Below are 21,860 nucleotides of genomic sequence, written 5' to 3'. Positions count from 1 at the left end.
TTTCAACCCTTCACTTTCAGTCTGTGTAGGTCTTTTGTTCTGAAGTGAGTTTGTTGTAGGCAGCATATGTGCAGTTCATATTTTCTTATCCATCCAGCTATGCTATATCTTTTGATTGGAGTATTAAATCCACTTACATTTAAGGTTACTTTTGATAAGTACTTATTCATTGCCATTTTCCCCCTTTGTACCTGAGTTCCTCTCTCTCTCACTGTTTTTCTTCCTCTTCTTAAAGCAGTCCCTTTAGCATCTCTTACAGAGCTGGTTCGGAGGAGGTGTATTCTTCTGGCCTTCTTTGTCTGGGAAACTCCTTATTTGGCCTTCCATTTTAATTGAGAGCCTTGCTGGGTAGTCTTGGTTGCAGGCCTTTGCTTTTCATTATTTGGAATGTTTCTTGCTATTCCTTTCTGGCTTGTAGTATTTCTGTTGAGAAATCAGCATACCTTATCAGAGCTACCTGGTATGTTACTTCCTGTTTCTCCCTTGCTACATTTAAGATTCTCCCTTTGTCTTGGAATTTTACCATTTTAATTATGATGTGTCTTGGAGTGGGCCTCTTTGGATTGATTTGGATTGGGACTCTCTGTGCTTCCTGGACTTCTGTGACTTTTCCCCTCTCCAGGTTAGGAATGTTTTCCATCATTACTTTTTCACACAGATTTTCAATCCCTTGCTCTTCTTCTTCTCCTTCTGGTATCCCTATTATATGGACATTGCTACATTTCATGTTGTCCTGCAGTTCCCTTAATCCCTCTTCATTCTTTTTGAGTCTTCAAGTCTTTTTCTTGTTGTTAGTTTTTTGGGGAGCTTTTCCCTGCTTTGTCCTCCAGCTCGCTGATTTGATCCTTTGCTAAACTTCCCTGTTTTTGATTCCTTCCACTGTGTTCTTCAATTCAGAAATTGTATTGTTTATTTCCTCCTGGCTCTTGTTCATAGTTTCTATGTCCTTTCTCATGCTGATGTAGTTTGCAATAAGTTCCTTGTAGCTTCCATGTAGCTTTTGGTAATTCTCATTGAGCTAATTGAACTTCCTTATAATCATTGTTTTGAACTCAGTATCTGATAGTTTACTTGCCTCTATTTCATTTAGCACTCTTTATGAGGATTCTTCCTTTCATTTCTGTTGGGGGTTATTCCTTTGTCTTCCCATTTTTGGAGGGAAATCTTCTTGCTTCTGCTTCTTAAATTGACTTGTTTTGACTGCCTGTCTCTGTGGTGTGAACTTCTACCGTAGGAGACCTGTGGGATTCAGTGGTGTGGTTCTCTTGCTCTCCTTAACTTGATATTTTGGGGATGCTCTTTATGCCATTTATGTTGACTCTCTGTATATAGTTGAGTTTTGACTGTTGTCGGGTTGTTCTTTGGTGGGTCTTTCCCTCCAGATGGTTGACTGAGGGTCGCTCCACCCACCACATCTTGTATGCTGTTGCATAGATGCTGCCAGAACAAAACCGCAAATCCCAGAAAACAAACTCACACCAGCAAAAATATCTCCCACCTCCAATCCCACTATCAATGGCCAATTAACCAGTATTAATAAGGGTGTAGAGATTATGACTATTATAAGAAAGGGGGGTGAATTTGAGAGAACCTGCTGAAAGAAAAATGATTTTGAGAGGGTAGAGGGAGAAGCATTAATAAGAATAAGGAAGCAGAGCAATGCTATAGAGAAAGTAAAATTCATGTCATAAATAAGAAAGGGAATGAAGATGGCAGAAATGAAGTAAGAAAAGGGAAGCATATAATATTCATTTAAAGCAAATTAAAATAAAGTGAGAGAGAGAAAGAACAAGAAAAAATAAGTAAATAATAAAAATATAAAAACCACATTGGAAAGATCCACCACAGTACTATCAACAACAAATGAGCTAAAATTAATGTAGGTGGGATGGGAATAAGAGGGAAGAAAGAAAGGAAGAAAAGCTTAAGTGATGTCTAGGGGAAAGTGAAGTAATTTGGGGGTGAAAAGGGGAGAAGGAGAGGAATGAAAACCAGGCTAAGACAGGGCAAAATTAAAATTTGAGATGAAATAAAGTAGGAGAGGGGAACAGTAAAATTTGAGATTTAATTTACAAAATTAGTGAAGATCTAGAGATAACATTGAAAAAATGCAACAACAACATCCCTATCCAAACCAATGAGCAAAGATTTGTAAAGGAGGAGAGAGAACCACGGGTATTTTAAAAGCAGAAAAAAGAATGTGAGCTGACCATTGACAAGAAAATTGGTTTTGGGGGGCTGGTTGGGGGAGGAATAGTAAGTGTGCAGAATGGAAACAGGTTGTAGCAAGAGAGAAAACAAAATTTAAAACAAAAATAATAAAAGGAAAGAAGAAGGTAAAATGGGGTAGGAGAGGGGAGAGGCAAATATATGAAGTGAAATAAACTACAGTATAAAGTCTAATGACTTAATATACACACACTTGATGGACAAGAAATGAATGTAAAAAGCTGTGCAGGACTATCACCCCCTAAACCCCTCCTTTCCTAATACCTGTCATTCTGCTCTCTATACATGAGTCTCTGTTTTGCTTTTTAGTTCAGTTTGTTCAAAGATTCCACATATAAGTGAAATCATATTATATTTGTCTTTCTCTGACTGGCTTATTTCACCTAGCATTGTGTTCTCCAGGTCCATCCATGCTGTCATAAAGGGTAAAATTGTCTTCTTCTTTACAGCCTACTAGTATTCCACTGTGTAAATGTCCTATAGCTGTTTTATCCACTCATCTACTGATGGACACTTTGGCTGCTTCCATACCTTGGCAATTGTAAATGATGCTGCAATGATCATAGGGGTGCTTATGTTTTTTGAATTAATGTTTTGGGTTCCTTCAGATACATTTCTAGAAGTGGATTCATTGGGTAAAAAGGCAAATATATTTTTAAGTTTTTGAGGTAACTTCATACTGCATTCTGCAGAATGCACCAGTCTGCATTCCCACCAATAGTACAAAAGAGTTCCCCTTTCTCTACATCCTTGCCAGCACCGGTTTGTTGATTTATTATAGCCATTCTTACAGGTGTGAGATGATATCTCATTGTGGTTTTAATTTGCATTTCTCTGATAATTAGTGATGTTGATCATGTTTTCATAAGACAGTTGGCTGTCTGTATGCCCTCTTTGGATAAGGGTCTATTCAGGTTGTTTGCCTACTTTTTAATTGAAAATTACTTTTTAATTTTTTTTTTGGTGTTGAGTTTGTAAGTTCTTTATAAATTTTGGATATTAACCCCTTATCAGATGTATTGGCAAATATATTCTCCCATTACATTGGTTGTCTTTTTGTTATTTGATGGTCTCCTTTGCTGTGCTAAAGCTTTTTAATTTCATATAATCCCATTTGTTTATTTTTTTCTTTTGTTTCCTTGCCCAGGGAGATAGATCAGATAAAATATTGCTGTAAGTAATGTCTAAGATATTACTGCCTATGAAAAATTCTAGAATTTTATGTTTTTGATTCTAGTGTTTAAGTCTTTACTCCATTTTGAATTTATTCTTGTGTGTGGTGTAAGAGGGTGGTCTAGTTTCATTTTTCTGCATAAATCTGTCCAATATTCAAAATGTCATTTATTGAATAATCTATCTTTAGCCCATTGTATGTCCTTGCTTCCTCTGTCCAATATTAATTGACTATAAAGGTGTGGGTTTATTTATAGGCTCTCTGTTCTGTTCCATTGACCTATGTCTCTGTACCATGCTGTTTTGATTACTATGGCCCTATAGTATAGTTTCATATTAGGTAACATGATTCCTCCAACTTCATTCTTCTTTCTCAGGGTCTCTGTTGCTATGTGGGGCCTTTTATGGTTTCACATAAATTTTGGAAATATTTGTTCTAGTTCTATGAAATATGTCATTGGAATCATGACAAGAATTGCATTGAATCTATGGATTACTTTGGGTAATAAGGACATTTTAAAGATTTTATTTATTTTTAGAGAGAGGAGAAGGGAGAGAGAAAGAGAGGGAGAAAAACATCAATGTCTGAGAGAAACATTGGATGCCTCTTGCACGTCCCCAACTGGGGACCTAGTCCACAACCCTGACATGTGCCCTGACCAGGAATTGAACCTTTCAGTTCACAGGCCAGTGTTCCATCCACTGAACCATTCCACTCAGGGCAGGTATCATGGACATTTTAATGATGTTAATTCTTCTTATCCATGAGTATCATATGCATTTCTACTTATTTGTATTTTCTTCAATTTCTTTCTTCAGTGTCTTATAATATTCTGAGTACAGGTCTTCTACATCGTTGGTTTGAGTTATTCCTAGGTATTTTATTAGTTTTGAAGCGATTTTGAATGAGATTGTTTTCTTATTTTTCTTTTCTATTAGTTCATTATTGGCATATAGAAATGCAACTGATTTCTGGATATTAATTTTGTATCCAGTGACTTCACTGAATTCATTCATCAGTTCCAGTAGTTTTTGGGTGGAATCTTTGGGCTTCTCTATGTACAGTATCATGTCATCTGCAAATAAAGACAGTTTTACTTCTTCCTTTCCAATTTGGATGCCTTTTATTTCTTCTTCTTGTCTGATTGCTATGGCTAGGTCTTCCAGTAGTATGTTAAGTGAGAGAGACGAGAGCAGAATTTGCTGTCTTGTTCCCAATCTTAAAGGGAACACTTGTAGTTTTTGCCCATTGAGTATGATGCTGGCAGAGCGTTTGTCATATATGGCCTTTATTGTGTTTAGGTATGTTCATTCTAATCCTACTTTGCTGAGAGTTTTTATTATAAATGGGTGCTGGATTTTATCAAATGATTTTTCTGCATCTATTGATATGACCATGTGGTTTTTATTCTTCATTTTATTTGTGTAGTAAATCACATTTATTAATTTGTGAATATTGTATCAACCTTGAATTTCCAAAATAAGTCCCACTTGATCATGATGTGTGATAATGATAACCTTTTTAATCACACATCATGAACTTGAATTTGGCTCACTAATATTTTGTTGAGGATTTTAGCATGTATGTTCATCACAGATACTGGCCTGTAATTTTTTCTTGTAGTGTGTTTCTGGTTTTGAAATTTGCATAATGCTGGCCTCATAAAATGAGATTGGAGGCTTTCCTTGCTCTTGAATTTTTTGAAATAGTTTGAGAAGGTGAGGTGATAGTTCTCAGAATGTTTGATAAAATTTACCTCTTGAAGCCATCTAATCCAGGGCTTTTGTTTGTTGGGGGTCTTTTGATTACTACTTCAGTTTCACTAAGTGTAATCTGTGTATTCAGATTCTATGATTCTTCCTGATTTAGTTTTGGGAGATTTCTGTTTCTAGGAATTTATCCATTTTATCCAGGTTGTCCAATTTGTTGGCATACAGTTGTTTCTAAAATTTTCTTACAATTATTTGTATTTTTTTGGTGCGAGTTGTTATTTCTTCTTTCTCATTTCTGATTTTGTTTATTTGATTCCTCTCTTTTTTTTCTCAATGAGTCTGATAAAAGGTTTGTCAACCTTGATTATGTTTTCAAAGAAGCAGTTCCTGGATTCATTGATCTTTTGTCTCACTTTTTAAAGACTCTGTTTCATTTATTCCTGCTCTGATCTTTACTATTTCCTTACTTCCATCCACTTTATGCTTTGTTTGTTTGATTTTTTTCTCATTCCTTTAAATGTAAAGTTAGATTGTTTATTTGAGCTCTTTCTTGTTTTTTGAGATAGGCCTGTAATACAATGAATTCCCCTCTTAGGAATGCGTTCTCTGTGTCCTGCAGATTTTGGGTTGTTGTGTTCTCATTTCATTTGTGTCAAGGTATCTCGATTCCTTCTTTGATCTCATTGTTCACCTATTCATTGTTTAATAACATGTTATGTAGCTTCCATGTCATTGTATTTTTCAGTATTTTTTCTTGTGATTGATTTCTAGTTTCATAGCATTGTGGTCAAAGAAGATGCTTGATATGATTTCAATCTTCTTAAATTTACTGAGACTTGTTTTATGTCTTAACATGTTCTATCCTAGAAAACGTTCCATGTGCACTTGAAAAGTGTGTATATTCTGCTGTTTTGCAGTGAAATGCTCTGAAGATAGCAATTAAATCTAGTATGTCGTTTAAGGCCATTGTCTCCTTGTTGATTTTGTCTGGAAGATCTTTCCATTGAAATAAAAAAGGTTTTAAAATCCCCTACTACTGAAACTGGAGGGCACTATGTCTGGGCTCATGCTGCCTGTTACTGCTCATCCAAAAAGTAGTGACAGGGATTGGATTATAATTGTGCTTTTATTAATACAAGGGGCTAGCAGTCTGAGAAGGTGGTGGGTTAAAACCCTAACATCCACCGTAACTTAAGGTTTTAAAGGCAAGTTTGTGTAGGGGAAATGTGGAAATTTGGGAATGGGAAATTCCTAGGAGGAGCACAGATGTGCAGACATGCTGTTTCTTTTGGGAGGGGCAGCTGACAGAGGAGTCACACAGCTTCTTTCCAGATTGGCTCCCTTTGTCCCAGTGTTATCTCTCCATTTCTGTTAGCATTCTTCTCTTTCCAGGACACCTGTGTTCTATGGCCAGGGAGGTTATGTATTCTCTGGTTCAAGAGGAGAGGTATATACCATTTGCTCAAATGTCCTTGGTTAGAGGAGATAAGGTCTTGCAGTTCACCAGCTGGCTGTCAATTTCTCAGACTGTTTGGCCTTGTTTAATTTTCTCGGCTCAGTTTTTTCTTTTTTCAGTTTCCCCATTCCATTTGCCCAGGAATTTTCCTAGCTTTTTACTATCGTGTCTCACTATGACTATATTTCTGTTGGTCTTTTCTTTTATGGCAATCAAGATTTGCTTTACATATTTGGGTGCTCCTGTGTTGGGTGCATAAATGTTTCCTAGGGTTATATCCTCTTGTTAGATTTTCCCCTTTATCATTACATACTGTCATTCTATGTCTCTTACTATAGACTTAGTTTTAATGTCCATTTTATTAGTTATAAATATTACTACCCCAGGGTTTTTTGCCTTTCCATTTGCATGAAGTATCTTTTTTTTATCCCTTTACTTTTAGTTTGTGTGTATCTTTTGATCTGAGGTGGGTCCCTTGGAGACAGCATCAATATGGGTCTTGTTTTTTTATCCATTCAGCTACCCTGTCTTTTGGTTGTAACATTTAAGCCTTTTACGTTTAAGGTGATTACAGATAGATACATATTTATTGCCTTTTTATTTTTAAACTGTTTTCCTCTGTTTTTTTTCTTTGCTTCTTAAAGCAAGTCCTTTAACATTTATTGCAATACTGGTTTGGTATTAATAAACTCCCTTAGCTTTGTTGCGTGTGAAAAGATCTTTATTTCTCCCTCACATTTAAGTGAAAGCCTTGCTGGATAAAGTAGCCCCGGTTGTAGATTCTTGCTGTTCATCACCTTGAATATTTCAAAACCTTTTGGCCCAGAAGGTTTCTGCTTAGAAATCCAGTGACCTTCTAATTGGAGTTTCTTGTATGTAAACTATCTGCTTTTCTCTTGCGACTTTTAGGATTCTCTCCTTGTTTTAAGCTTTGCCATTTTAATTATTATGTGTGTCGGTGTGTGTCTCTTTGGGTCTGTGTTGTTTGGTACTCTCCTTGCTTCCTGGACTTGTGTGTCTTCTTTCACCAGATTAAGGGAAGTTTTGATCATAATATCTGCCTATAGGTTGTTGGTCCCTTGGTCAGTTTCTTCTCTTTCTGGTATTCCTGGGATACAGGTATTGCTACTCTCATGTCATCCCAAAGGTTTCTTAAGCTCTCTTCATTTTTTTAAATTTATTTATCTTTAGGGAGGAAGGGAAGGAGAGAAATATCAATATATGGTTGCCTCTCATGAGTCCCCTGATGGGAACTGGCCTGCAGCCCAGGCATGTGCCCTGACTGGGAATTGAACGGCGATCATGTGGTTCAGAGGCCTGTGCTCAATTGACTGAGCTACACCAGCCAGGGTGTTCTTCATTTTTTTAATTCTTTTTTCTTTTTGCTGCTCTGCTTGTTTTTTTTCTACCCTGTCTTCCAAATTGCTCATTCGATCCTCTGCTTCATCTAACCTACTGTTTATTCCTCCCAGTGTATTATTTATTTCTGATACTGCATTCTTTATTTCTGACTGGCATTTTTCATGGTTTCTATACCTTTTTCCGTGCAGTTGAGTATCCTTGTAATCATTAACCTAAACTCTATATCTGATAAATCGCTTGCCTCCCTTTCATTTAGTTATTCTTCTGGAGGATTCTCTTGTTCTTTCATCTGGGCCTGTTTCTTTGTCTTCCCATTTTGGCTGCCTCTTTATGTTTGTTTTTATGTATTAGATAGATTTGTAAGGGCTCCTGTGCACCTTTTGTCAGATTCTGCCCATGACTGGCCCTGGGCAACCTGTTTGAAACTATCAGAGATCCACAGTTTATGGCTGTCCCTGCTGGGCCTGGGTTTATGCAGAAAGAACCAGACTGTGCCCATGGCTGGCTTTTACCACTGGGTGAGGGGGAGGGTCACCTGAAGTCTCAGAGCTCCCAGAGATCTTCTTTAGTTGTTAAATTTAATCACTGAGATGACCTCCAGCCAGCCTTAAGCAGCCAGCCTTAAGCACCACAGGGTGGGTCAGAGCAATTTTTGTGGGTGGGGCTATTGCTTCCCCTCAGGCTGATGCCACTTGAAGGGGAGTGCTCTGCCTGAGAAGGATGACCTCTGCAGTATGGGGAATGACTTAGCACAGGGATCCTGGCTGCTGACCTTTCCATTCTCCCCCCAGAGTCACTAACCCTGACTCTTCTCGTGTGACTCTAGTCTATTCTGCTCTCCCTCTGCTAGAGTCCAGGACAAGTGGCTACAAATGGAATTTTGTGGGTTGGCCCTATAAGAGACTGTCTATATCTCCAGCCATCTCTCCCTGGCAGACAGAAGCCCCTCTACTTTCCACAGCTGCATGTTATCTGGGTTCCTTTGCAAGCTCTGCTGCTATAGGCTGTGGAGCCCAGCTTGGGGTTTAGACTCCCTACTTCTCAGGCTGAACTCCCTGGCTGCTGAAATACCCCTCTGGAACTTCAGCTGCCACCCAGGGGAGCCCAGCCAGCCCTCTTGTGCCTCCTCCACACTCCCTACCAGTCTCATTGTGGTGAAGTGGTTACTTCTGTCTGTCCTTGGTCATAAGGCTTCTCTCCAGCTAGTGTTCAGTTGGTTATTCAGCATGATTTCTCTACAGTTTAGTTGTAATTCCAGTTTGGTTCCAGGAGGAGGTTTGTGCAGCTTCCACTGACCAGTCCACCATCTTGATCACCCTATTTATATATATAAAAAAAATTCCTTCTTTGAAAGCATGTTTTGCAAATCTGTGATCTGAAAAATTCTTGAAAGCGGGCTAGTCTGAAAATGTAACATTTTCTCTTAGCCTTCCTGCCATGAGAATTATAATACTGTCTGAGGAAAATGAATGATCCCTACCAAATGGGGGAGGTCACAAAAGTGGTAGAAGGTACAGGGAGAAAAGCACATCATTTATTTTAAGATATCTATTATAGTGATTATCCAGCATCACTCTTGACCTAGGTCTTTCAAATACCTTTTTACACCTCATGTTTAGCCATTAATTATTCAGACCCAAACAAAAAGAAATAGTTCCTAACCTCTTGTATGTACGTTTTTAAGTAAACTGTACAAATGTCCCTGTTGTTTAGAGGTCATCATTTGAGGTCACTCCAATCCTCCTTAAATGTTGGAACAAAAGTGAAAAATATTCCTCAATACTTACCCTGGAGTCTAATGGCAAAAGAATCATTCTAAAAGAATTTTTCAAATGATTATCCATTGTTAAAAATTATGCCATTGTAATAATGGAAAAACTGTTTGGTCCAGAGCTATCTCATTACATGGTGATTATTCCTTCTGTTAGATGACTGGCTAAAGCCGAGGCAATTCTGTGTGCAAAGGAGACATGGTAATGGGTCAGGGCAGTGATCTTGCTAGTAACTCCGTAGTTAGAACAGTTCCTGATAATTCTTTATGTTTCGGTAGTTATTAACTGTTTTAACATTGAGTAGCAATTTGCAATTACATAGTAAACATTTGTGGAATTAAGTGAAGACGAATAAAACAAGCAAAGCAAGAGCTATGTATTCTGAGTCAGCGACCCTCTCTTGTGTTTTGGATGAGGGTCTAAGTTAGGTGGAGGGTTTGCAAAGTGCTTCAGGGGCACCTCAATTGGAGGTTGTTGTCCTGAGGAAGCTGGAGGTGGTTAACTGGGAGCTGGGCATCCTCTGCGATTGGTTAGGAGTATTTGTGATTTGGCTTTCTCTGGTTGGTCCTAAGTGGGAAGCAGGGGAAAAATAGGGAAGCTGTTAGATATTAATCCAATCATGGCCATGCTAGGCTGGTTTTTACATATATAACAATTTAACTTCCTGGATTTCACTAGAGATAGCAGTCTTGCTTCTGGTAAGTCTTACAGCAGGCTAGTTTCCTGGGCAGGTTGCTGCAGATTGTGGGTTAAAGTTCTATTTTTTTTTTAATTGTATCTTTTCCCCATCGCTTTCAGAAAGAGAGGAAGGGAGAGAGAGAGAAACATCCGTGTGAGAGAGAAGCATCAATTGATTGCCTATCACACCCACCAGAACAGGGGATCTTAGTGCTGAGGCAGAAGCGGTGTTGGGGATTGAATCTGCAACCTAGGTTATGTGCCCCAACAGGGAATGGATCCATGACCTTTCAGTTATAGGATGATTCTTCAATCAACAGAGCTACATTGGCCAAGGCTAAAGTTCTGTATTTATATTTATGGTCTGACCATTGTCCATTTGTCCATTTGGTCTGTCACATCCCATTTCTTAATATATATATTGGAAAGAAAATCTAGGCAAACACATCCAAAAGATGTTGGAGTGAGATTAATTTTTAAGTTTTAATCATTATGCTCTTTTTGAATTAAGATATTTAAACTTCAGATATGTCCTTCAGTTACATACAAGTCAGGTTGCAGATATTCTGGGTAAGTAATTTATTTTATGAAAGCCAATGTCCTAGAATTATGCATTTTATTGGGTAGACTACAAAGATATAGCTGCTATTATATAAGACACACCAGAATACAAGCTCCATGAATCCCCAACTTAGTTTTCTTTAGCACCTCATCCCTGGCACCAAGAACAGGGCCTGATACATAGTAGGCACAAGAGAAATATTTAAGGAAGTGATGCATGTTTCTAACTCTCTTTTAAATTTATTTATTTTTTATTTTTTTAATATAGTTTATTGATTATACCATTACAGTTGTTCTATTCCCCCCTTCATTCCCCTCCACCCGCACACTCCCTCCCCCACCCTTCTCCCCCCTTAGTTTATAACCACGTGTCTCAACTTCTTTAGATTCTATATTTCCCCCACTATTCTCGCCCTCCCCCTATCTATTTTCTACCTACCATCTATGCTATTTTCTGTGCCTTCTCCCCCCTTCTCCTCCTCCCACCCCCCTGTTTCTAACCCTCCATGTGTTCTTCATTTCTATGGTTCCACTCCTGATCTAGCTGTCCTCTTGGTTTGCTTTTGTTTTAGGTGTGGTTGTTAATACCTGTGTGTTTGCTGTCCTTTCACTGTTGATATTTTTCATCATCTCTTTCTTATATAAGTCCCTTTAGCATTTCATATNGAATGTTTAAAGATATCCTGGAGGTTCCTAAGCCTCTCCTCATTTTGTTGAATTCTCATTTCTTCATTCCTTTCTGGTCAGATGTTTCGTTCTTCCTTCTGGTCCATTCCATTGATTTGAGTCCCATTTTCCTTTCCATCGCTATTGATTTCCTGGACATCTCCCTTCATTTCAATTAGTTTAGCCTTCATATGTTCCTCTAATTTGTGACTGTACTCTACCAATTCTGTGAGCATCCTGATAAATAGTGTTTTAAATTGGGCTTCTGAGAGCCTGGCAATCTGTTGGTCGCTTAGAGTTATTGGCTCTGGGACTTTGAGTTCTTACACCATCTTTTGGGTTGTTCGTGCCTGTTAAGTGGCAGGAACGGAGCCCTAGGTTTTCACCAGAGCAGGGCAACTCAGTCGCTGGGTTGTGACGTTGTATGTGGGGGGCGGGGTCAAAGAGGGACAATGGCTTCCCTCCGGCGCCCGCCGCCACCGCGACCCCCACCAGCACCGCAGCCACCTCCGTCACCAGGGCCACGCGCCCCACTCCACTGCACGCGAGTGTGCCACCGCTGTCAGCCCTCCACCACTGGGTTCGCCCCCTGGGGCCTGCGTGGTCTGTCTCACTGCGCGCGAATGTGTGACCTTGGTCAGTCTGCCCTGCACCCCGACTAGGTCCGGGCTGCCTGCGCTCCTAGGTCTGTCCTTCCTGACCCTGCTCCACTGCTGGCTTTGCCTCTCTTACTGTCCCTGTTGAACGGTTTGTAGCTGTCGGACTTCCGTATAATTCGGTTTTCTGGCCTCTGGGTGTGTCTTAGATCTCCAAAACTTTTGTTGTATCCAAACTTGGTTGTGGGAGAAGGCACAGTGTTTCCACCTATGCCTCCATCTTGGCGGAAGTCTCTTTTAAATTTATTTTTAACTGTAAAATACACATACAATTTACCACATTACTATTTTTAAGTGTACAGTTGATTTGTGTTAAGTACATTCACATTGTGTGCAGTCGACATCCCCAACTGTTTTCATCTTGCAGATGTGATGCAGGTAAGCGAGGTGGGCGTGCCACCCTGCTGCTGCGGAGGAGACGTCAGGCTCCCTGCCCCAGGCTGACGCAGCTCGGCCCAGCCCCAGGTGCCCAGAGCTGTGCTTGAGGAGAATGCGTCTGCATTGGCTGCAGAGAGCACACCCCAGGTGAGTGCCAAGACCACCTTGGCATCCGCCTGGAGGATGACCTCAACAGCAACCCTGCTCAGTCCCCGCCTGCACGTGGCACACAGTCTCCAGAGCCTAGCGTGGCGCTCAACAATTTGGTGACTCTTACTCGACATCTGACAGAGTTGATGAATGTTCCTATTCATCAGCAACAAAACAAATGCACAACGCTATTGAAAAATAGGACGGCAGCTGCGGCTACAACGCTGAAGCCCACCTACCCCCTGTTCACAGCCAAAGCCTGCTCCTCGAGAGGAGGCGGGAGGCACCAGACTCATGTACAGTTCTAGTAACTCCTTTTCTGTACTTGAGGCTATTAAGCATCAGGATATCGGATTGCCCAGAGCGTTTTATTTATGTTCACAACAAGAAATTGAATCTACTAAGCAAACTTTAGGTAGAAGAAACAAAGCTTTGCCTTAACAGATTTGGATTAAAGTGGGAGGTGGGAGAAGCTCTGTACAAATAAGCAATACATAAGAGGAATCAGAGTAGGATACACAGTTGCACACATGTGTGGAGTGAACAGCCCTAGGGGAGATTCAGAACGTGGGGAAAGGCAGCCCCTGGCTCTTGGCAGTCCACGTATCCGTGCAGCCCCACCTGGTGGAGCACAGGGTGGGGGTGGGATGAGGTTGTAGCACAAGGAGAGGCACAACCTCATGGAGGGGGGACAGAAGGCGCAGAATCCACATTTGCTATGACAGTTGAACCTCTTCATCTGGTTCTGCGCCGTGGAGACCGACAAGGTCACTGGAGACTGACAAGGTGATGACCCGGCAGTGGACCATCTCCTTCCTGATGTACGTCCAGGAGCAGCATGGAGATTCTCTGAAGAAGCTATTTTAATATTTTAATATTGAAGTTGGAAGAAAATTAGCAACATTTCTGGCATATTACGCTTTATTATTTCAAAAAAGTAAAAATCCACAAAAATGCAAAAAAGTTTTGTGCAGTATATGCCGAAGGTGCTGTGGCTGATCCAACATGTCAAAAGTTGTTTGCAAGTTTTGTGCTGGAGATTTCTGGCTGGATGATGCTCCATAGCAGTGTACCAGTTGATAGTAATAAAAATCAAGACACTAATTGAGAACAACCCACATTCTACCACAAGGGAGATAGCCGACATACTCAAAATACTGAAATCAAAGTTATTGGTGGAGGGGGGACAGTCATTGATCGCCTCTCTCATGCCCCAACTGGGGGACCTGGCTTGCAACCCAGGCAAGTGCACAGTAAATAACTGTACCCGTTAACTCCCCATTTCCCACTGCCTCTATGAATTTGACTACCCTAGGTACCTTGGGTATTATATAATACCCAAGGTATTATATAATAATACCTTGGTATTATTAAAGTCACCCAAGGTGACTTTCTGGGTCTCTTTCTTTATGGTCCTTTTTTTGAAGTCTATTTGTCTGATATTAGAATTGCTACCCCAGCTTTTTTTCCTTGACCATTTGCTTGGAAAATTTGTTTCCAGTCTTTCACTTTTAGTCTGTGATGGTCTTTTGTCCTGAGGTGGGTCTCCTGTAGGCAGCATATGTGCGGGTCATGCTTTCTTATCCATTCAGCTTTTCTATGTCTTTTGATTGTAGCATTAAATGTAAATTAATCCATTTACATTTAAGGTTATTATTGATAGCTACTTATTCATTGCCATTTTTGTACCACAGTTCCTCTCTGTCTCTCTCTTTTCTTTCCTTTCCTTAAAGCAGCCCTTTTAGTAATTCTTGTAGAGCTGGTTTGGTGGGGGCATATTCTTTTAGACTTCTTTTGTCTTGGAAGCTCTTTATTTGGCCTTCTATCTTGATTGAGGGCCTTGCTGGGTAAAGTAGCCTTGGTTGTAGGCCTCTGGTTCTCATTACTTGAAATATTTCTTGCCATTCTCTTCTTGCTTGGAGTGTTTCCATTGAGAAGTCATTAGCTAACCTTATTGGGGCTCCCTTGTATGTTACTTTCTTTTTCTCCCTTGCTGCCTTTAGGATTTTCTCTTTGTCTTGAAATTTTGCCATTTTAATGATGATGTGTCTTGAAGTGGGCCCCTTTGGGTTCCACCTGATCGGGACTCTCTGTGATTCCTGGAATCGTGTAACTTTTTCTCTCATCAAATTAGGAAAATTTTCCATCATTACTCTTTCAAATAGGTTTTCTATCCCTTGTTCTTCTTCTTCTCCTTCTGGTATTCCTATTATTCGGATATTATTACGTTTCATATTATCTTGCATTTCTCTTAGTCCATCTTCATTCTTTTTGAGCCTCTTTTCCCTTTCTTGCTCTTTCTGGGAGATTCTTTCTACTGTGTCCTCCAACTCACTGATCCGATCTTCTGCCTCATCGATCCTGCTTTTCATTCCTTCTACTGTGTTCTTCAGTTCCGAAATTGTATTCTTCATTTCCTCTTGTCCTTTGGTGATAGTTTCTATTTCCTTTTTCATGTTGATATAGTTTGCGGAGAGCTCATGGTAGCTCCCCTCTAGTTTCTGGTAGCTCCCCTCTAGTTTCTGGTAGCTCATTGTGAGCTCTTTGAATTTCCTGATAACTAGTGCTTTGAATTCAATATCTGATAGCTGACTTGCCTCTCTTTCATCTGACATTATTTCTGAGACTTCCACCTTTTCTTTCATTTGGGCATTGTTTCTTTGTCTTCCCATTGCTTGTGAGACTCTTCTTGTTAGCTTCAGCTTCTTAAATTGATCTGTTCTGACTCCCTAGGTTTATGGTGTGAACTTCTGTGGTTGAATACCTGTGAAATTCAGTGGTGCAGTCTCCTGCAGGTATCTTGATGTTCTCTGCTTCCACCTACTCCTTTCTTTGTGTGTGTGTGATCAGCTGGAGGGGGAGGCAAAATGGTTTATGACAGCAGGAGAGTACTTTATGATATTTACAGTCACAGCTGGTAGAGAAGACATAGAAGATCTTTAGGCTCTATATAGTGTTAACTGTAATCTTCAACCCAATTTGCCACTTGTAAGAAAGGATAGACCAAAGGTAAGTCTCGTGTTGGGGAGGGAAGGCTTGTGAGTTGTATCTAGAAAGCAGTGAGGTTGCAGGTGGTCAGATTTTGAGGTAAAATGAGAGTAAAGAATAGTAAATAGATGTAGCATGTGAGCAAGTAGAGTTAATCACTACAGTAATAGAATTCAGGAACCTGTAACGTGGGCTAAGACCCAAGAGATGTGTTGTGAAGTATTTACAGTGGTATAGAAAGCAACAAACAAACAAACAAACACACACAAAAAGTGCAAGAGAAGTGAGGAAAAAGCAATAAGTTTGGTGTGAAATGAAGAAGGACTAAAACAGGAAAAAAGAAAGGAGAGGAACAGAGTACTGAAAGATATAGCAACAATAAAATAAAAAATAGGATTACTGAAAAAAGTTTTTTAAAAAGTTTAAAAAAAACACAAAAAACCTCCTTCCTTATTGGTTTCAAACTGTCCAATCCAGTTTTTCTGGTTTCGGCAGGACTTCTCTGTGGGCTGGGTTGTAGGCCCAGGTACACACCCGCCCTCCAGCCAGGCTACTAGACTTGGGTGCGGGCGCCCGCCCACCAGACAGGCTGCCTGGGTCCCACGGGATCTGGTACTGGTCCTTCCCAGTCCTGTGGCTGGGTGAGAAGCAAGTCAAGCTGCCTTCGCAGGAGAACACCTCAGTCCACTTTCCAGTAAAAACTTCTCCAGAAAGCGTGCCTCTCAGACCAGCCCAAGCCCCAACCTGACTGGTTAGGACAATGCTCCTCTCAAATTTTGGGGGCTGGCAGGCTGGTGGGCTGGCGACCACAGAAATCGCAACTGAACACGGCCCCCTGTCCTTGCCACCCTCCCTGCACACCTAGGCAGACAGGTCTCTGCCACCCAGCCCCGCCTAGATGGTGAGGGAGGGAGCCAGCTCTTCCAAGGACCCAGCAGCCGGCCCAATGCTCCACTGGGTGCTGGGCTCCCTATGAGTCCTCCGTGGCACTGGCCACAGATGGAAGCCTCTACACCCCTCATGCAGCGGCAGCGGCGGCTCCGAGGCGTTTATGCCTGGCTGAGGGCAGCCATCCCTGCCGCTGCCACTTTTGTCTTTACTCACAGGTGCTGGGCTCCCGCTGAGTCCTCTATGACAGAAACCTCTGGGCCCTGGAAGCTGCAGCAGCAGCAGCAGCTCCGTCCGAGGTCTTTACGCGCCAGCCAATGGCTGCTGGTCCCACCACTGCTGCTTTTGACTTTACTCTGGGGTGCCTGGTTCCCGAGGGCAGCCGGCTCTGCCACTGCCGCTTTTGTCTTTACTCACAGGTGCTGGGGTCCCGATGAGTTCTCCGTGGCAGATGCCCCTGTCGCTGGGCACAGACGGAAGGAAGCCTCTGGGCTCCAACCGCTCCAGCAGCCGCGTTTCTGAGGTCTTTACCTGCCGGCCAATGGCTGCCGCCGGTCTGGCCTCCTCTGTCCTTACTCGTGTCCCTGAGACCCCAACGACCTGTACCTGTCTGGTTCGTCACTATCTCTGGTCTCTTATTTTCATAAATGCTGGGGAATTGTTGGTTGGGGAATTCATTGCGCTGTTCTTCAGTAAATCTGCCAGGATTTTCTCCCAGGGGTATGAGAACTGGAGTCGCTCCATCCTACTCCGCCGCCATTTTCCTCTCTCAGGATAATCAATTATATTAAGGTGTTTGATTTTTTTATTATTTCAAACACTAAGAGTTCCATGGAAAATGGTGAAATTTTTCACAGGATTGGTCTTTAAGGAGTTAATTTTCACTCATCCAGAAATTTCTGCCCCGTAATAACACATAGTGGGACATTACTATTTCCATATATAATAATGAATCATACAGATGCCTTTCCATGAATAATTCATAAGAACACATACTGAGCTAAAACAGTATTTTCAGTTAATGTTGTTGTGTGGTTGTGACATGTTTATTGATTAAATTAGAAAGAGGAAATCCACTGAGCTAGGAAAAATGTTGTGGAGTTTAATATTAAAATGTGAAATAGTATACTTGAAGGTGGAAATAAAAATTAGTTTTCAGGATACTATAGGCTTCCTGAATTTGAATCCTTTTCCCTCTCATTTCATATTTATTCAACCCAAAATTACAAACCAAATCCTTGATGAATGACAACTCTAACAATCACTGTTGGGGGATATATGTTGAACTGCCTTGTGTACAGAGCACTAGGAAACTGAAAGAAGTGCATTTGTCCTGAGGAAGGTCCTGACGTAGTTATGACACACAAGGGGCATTATTACAGTGTGTGCAGGGCCACACCTGGGAGGAGGGGGTGGGAGTCAGGGATAGATGTGTACTCCATCCTATGCAGGAGTGGCTGTGGCCACCCCATCATAGGTGGCTAGCTGACTAGCTGGCAGGCTTGTCCAGAGACAGCCCAGGCCAGGGCATGGTGGTGAGCACTGTAAGTGGAGCAGAGGTCCCCAGGAAGTGAGGGTGGGCTGTGAGTCAGGAGTAATGTTCATCAGAAAACTTATTTGGGGGTTCACCAACAGAGACTGAAGCCAGGGAGACATCATGGTTAGGGAGCTCACAGTGATCTGACTGGAAGTTATTGAAACAGAGAACAAAGAAGCAATTAAGAGTTGAGATAGCAGAGAGTCATTGATGGGTGTGGAGGGGGATGTCACAAATAATGAGGTTCCAATTTTATATCTTAAATTGGGAAAATGCTACCATTACTTGGTGTATTATACCTCATGATTCCTTTGTAAAGTAGGTGTGTCATTCCAGATTCATGGATGAGCAAACTGGGCAGTGAACCCAAGTCCCCTTCAGTCACATCAACATCAGGAGCTGAGCTGGGACTGGAAATTACTTCCTTGGAGCTTTTTGCCATGAGGTGAGCCTTGATACTGTAATTTTCCAGTGCTAAAAGTATTTTCCTTGCTAGAAAAAGTTTCTTTTTCTAATAACATATTATGTTTTGATTGGCCTTGGGTTATAGGGACTAGAGTATAATTTGTACAAACATAGCCATTAAAAATCATAGGTTTCTTCAGAAATATTAGCTTAAAATAAAATAAAATCAGGAAGTGGCCTGATTTTAAATGACTTGTTATTTAAACTCTGTTTAGAGACACGGGGCTGTTGGTGACTTGCATTGAGGCTTCTGTTCAGTAGTACAGATTCTACATTAACCTTTAAAACTGATGAGCCGGATTAATGATTTTTATCTAAAATGAAAATGTCTTTTTTGTAGGCAATGAAAAGGGGCTTTTCATGTATGTTTGAAGCCTCAATGGAGATTTCAGAAAACAGTGACTAAAATGTAAGACTATTAAGCAATCAAGGTTGCTTATATTATTTACAGCTTTAAAAAATAACTAGATTGGTAGATAATGAGTCTTGATCAACTGAAAGTTTATTTATTCAGTAGTTGAATCTTTAAACCTGAGTTCTAGGTAGTTGCAGACAAAATAGCCCAAGGCACCACTATATTCAAGAATGTTCTACAAACAAGTATAAGATTGATTTTTAAATGTTCTAGAGCTATAATAATTTTGACTTTCTGTCAATATCGTGTTCATGTATTATAATACTTTTTAAATGTATTATAATACATGAACCACATCTCATTTGTTAGAATATAAGATGATACCCCAACTACTATAAATATTAGACACTATAAGAATAAGCTAGGAAAAAAATTAGCTAAAGCATTGTTTTTCAAAGCATAAAGAACCCCTAACTTTAATATTTCCTCAACTGATCAACACTATTTATTGAAAGTATTATCAAAATGGACTCCATTGTTAGGAACGACTTGATTCTGGTACTTGCTTTGCTTTCAAGAGAGTAATTTTTAAAAAGAGACATAATATTTAGCTTTTTATATTTACCATACCAGAAACAACAATCTGTTTCCCCCTATTTTAATTTAATACTGATTTCGGATCATACTTATTTATGCTCTACACACACAAAGTGGATGTGGGGCAACAACATCCCATGTAGTTCTCTTTAGAATTTTGAGAGCAGTGATAAAAATATCACTCATAGGTGGCTAATTTTGTTTTCAAGAAATATTTTCAGTTGGTGTTCTCAAGGTAAAATTAAGTGAAATTCACCCTGGCTGGTGTGCCTCAGTGGACTGAGCACCGGCCTGTGAACCAAAAGGTCGCTGGTTCAATTTCCAGTCAGGGCACATGCCTAGGTTGCAGTCCAGGTCCCCAGTAGGGGGTGTGTCAGAGGCAACCACACATTGATGTTTCTCTCCCTCTCTCTCCCTCCTTTCCCCTCTCTAAAAATAAATAAAATCTAAAAAAAATAAAAATTAAGTAAAATTTAACTGCATTGATTTTGAAATTTGTTAGCCGCAATGTTAAAAAAAACCTCATTGGGAAAGAAAGCCATTAAAGATACTACATTTTAAAATTTTGTGTTTATCTTCATTTAGCATAATTAAATAGTACATTATGGTAAAATATTTTGCGTATTTCTTTAAGTGTTCATATTTATAATATTATTTTTCTGTTTCCAACCTTAAAATGTTCGAAATGTTCTTTAAGCGCTGTTTTTCTGTAAAAGAGACAGACTTCTTTGAGAATCCTGACTTAACTCACAGAAACCAAGACAGTTGTCCAATTATTCCTCAGAGTGTTACTGGATTTTGTTGTAGTCTTTGAAATTAAAACAGCTTATAGTATCTTGGTTTGATTTCTCAGGAAGCAGAGTTGATAGCAAAGTCTGTTTATATTGTGAATTCGCAAATTTTCCTTCTTTACTAACTGACTTCAGAGCAGCCCAGTACATGTGACATTTGCATATGTACTGTGACATCATAAACCCCACAGCAAGGAACCTGACTTCGGACTAAAGCTAATCTGCTAGGTGTTAATCAAATGCTGTGTTACACGTTATGATGTTTTCCTAGTTATAAATGTCATTGTTAATATTTATTTTCAAATTACAAAGCCAAGTAAGGTTGTTAGTTGTGGCATCTTAACTTACAGATCAGCTACTGTCTGTATCGGGGTTTTCGGTGGATGTGGTGGCATCAGCACAATCTGTGTTTCAGGCATCCCATAGAGGAGGATTATTCAGGGGAGCTGGAAAAAAAGGTAAATTATGTGTACTATGAGTTCATCCTACACACTTCCAGAGCCTCCTAAAAAGAGGTATAAATTATGAAATACAAAATACATCCATTTGATGATATTTGTTTTTGAGCAGGTACCTCCCTGATGGTTGGAATGTGGTGAATATACTCATAGATCTTCCTATGGCTTTTTCCCTGTCTTCATTTAGGCTTTTTGTGCACATGTTCCCTCTGACAAGAAGCTTTGACCTCAGGTGTATCCTAAAGAGCCTCCTTCCACATTCCCTTGTCATTCTCCAATTACTTACCTTTATTTTTTGAGAATTTAGCTCCACCCCCAATTATGTATTTGTTTCTTCATCTGTTTTCTGTGCCCTCCTGATGTAGGAGAGCAGAGACTTCTCCTTGCTCACTGCTGTATTCCCACGGTCTAGGCCAGTCCACATGGCGTCTCCTTGGTCTCTGTGAGACTTTCCCTTATTAGAAAGTATTCTAATATTCTAATATTCACTCTTGGAGTGAATATTTGATGTTTATAAGACATTTTCTGTTTCTACCTTCAGTATGCACATTTTAGTTCAAGTGCACTGAATTTTGTCTCTGTAACAGTGGTGACTTTTAGGAAAGAATTAGTTCTCATCTCTTTCCAAAGCTGTTTTAGAATTCTGTTCATACAGTGTGAATAAAATAACTAAAATACTCTATAGATTACGCTTTGTCAATATTTTTTCGGATATTTATTTTCTGTATGAGCTTTAACCCATGCGTGTGTCCCACAATTTTCCTTGCCTGTGAAACATTTCACCTTGCTGCCCTACCATTGCTTTCAGCCCAGCTCTACCTAAAACAACCCCAAACATAAAGATGCTTCTTTAATATTTGCCCGGTTTGCCATTGCAGCCATCGTGCATCTTCAGTCATTGCCTGTGTTTCTTCCATGCCTTCTATGTAGCATGCTTCAAGGGTGCATATATTCAGTTGTGGCCCATGTGATTAGTATAATGAAATA

At 40.2% G+C, this 21,860-nt stretch overlaps 1 protein-coding gene and 1 pseudogene across 2 annotated transcripts in view; both read left to right on the top strand.

The window, feature by feature from the left end:
• Window positions 1–13,661, top strand: part of LOC119000640 (transcription factor-like 5 protein) — a 34,851-nt pseudogene extending 21,190 nt beyond the window's left edge.
• Window positions 13,662–20,798: 7,137 nt separating this feature from the next.
• Window positions 20,799–21,860, top strand: part of LOC119000642 (cAMP-responsive element modulator) — a 51,687-nt gene continuing 50,625 nt past the window's right edge. For both annotated transcript variants that reach the window (XM_037065724.1, XM_037065723.1), the window contains exon 1: window positions 20,799–20,873. In XM_037065724.1, the coding sequence (XP_036921619.1) occupies window positions 20,799–20,873 (75 nt within the window). The remainder of the gene's footprint in view (window positions 20,874–21,860) is intronic.

The sequence above is a fragment of the Sturnira hondurensis genome, unplaced genomic scaffold, assembly GCF_014824575.4.
Source record: "Sturnira hondurensis isolate 20B ecotype Veracruz unplaced genomic scaffold, ASM1482457v3 Scaffold0016081, whole genome shotgun sequence".
Classification (NCBI taxonomy): domain Eukaryota; kingdom Metazoa; phylum Chordata; class Mammalia; order Chiroptera; family Phyllostomidae; genus Sturnira; species Sturnira hondurensis.
The sequence above is the reverse complement of the archived record's forward strand: the minus strand, read 5'-3'. Positions and strand labels throughout refer to the sequence as shown.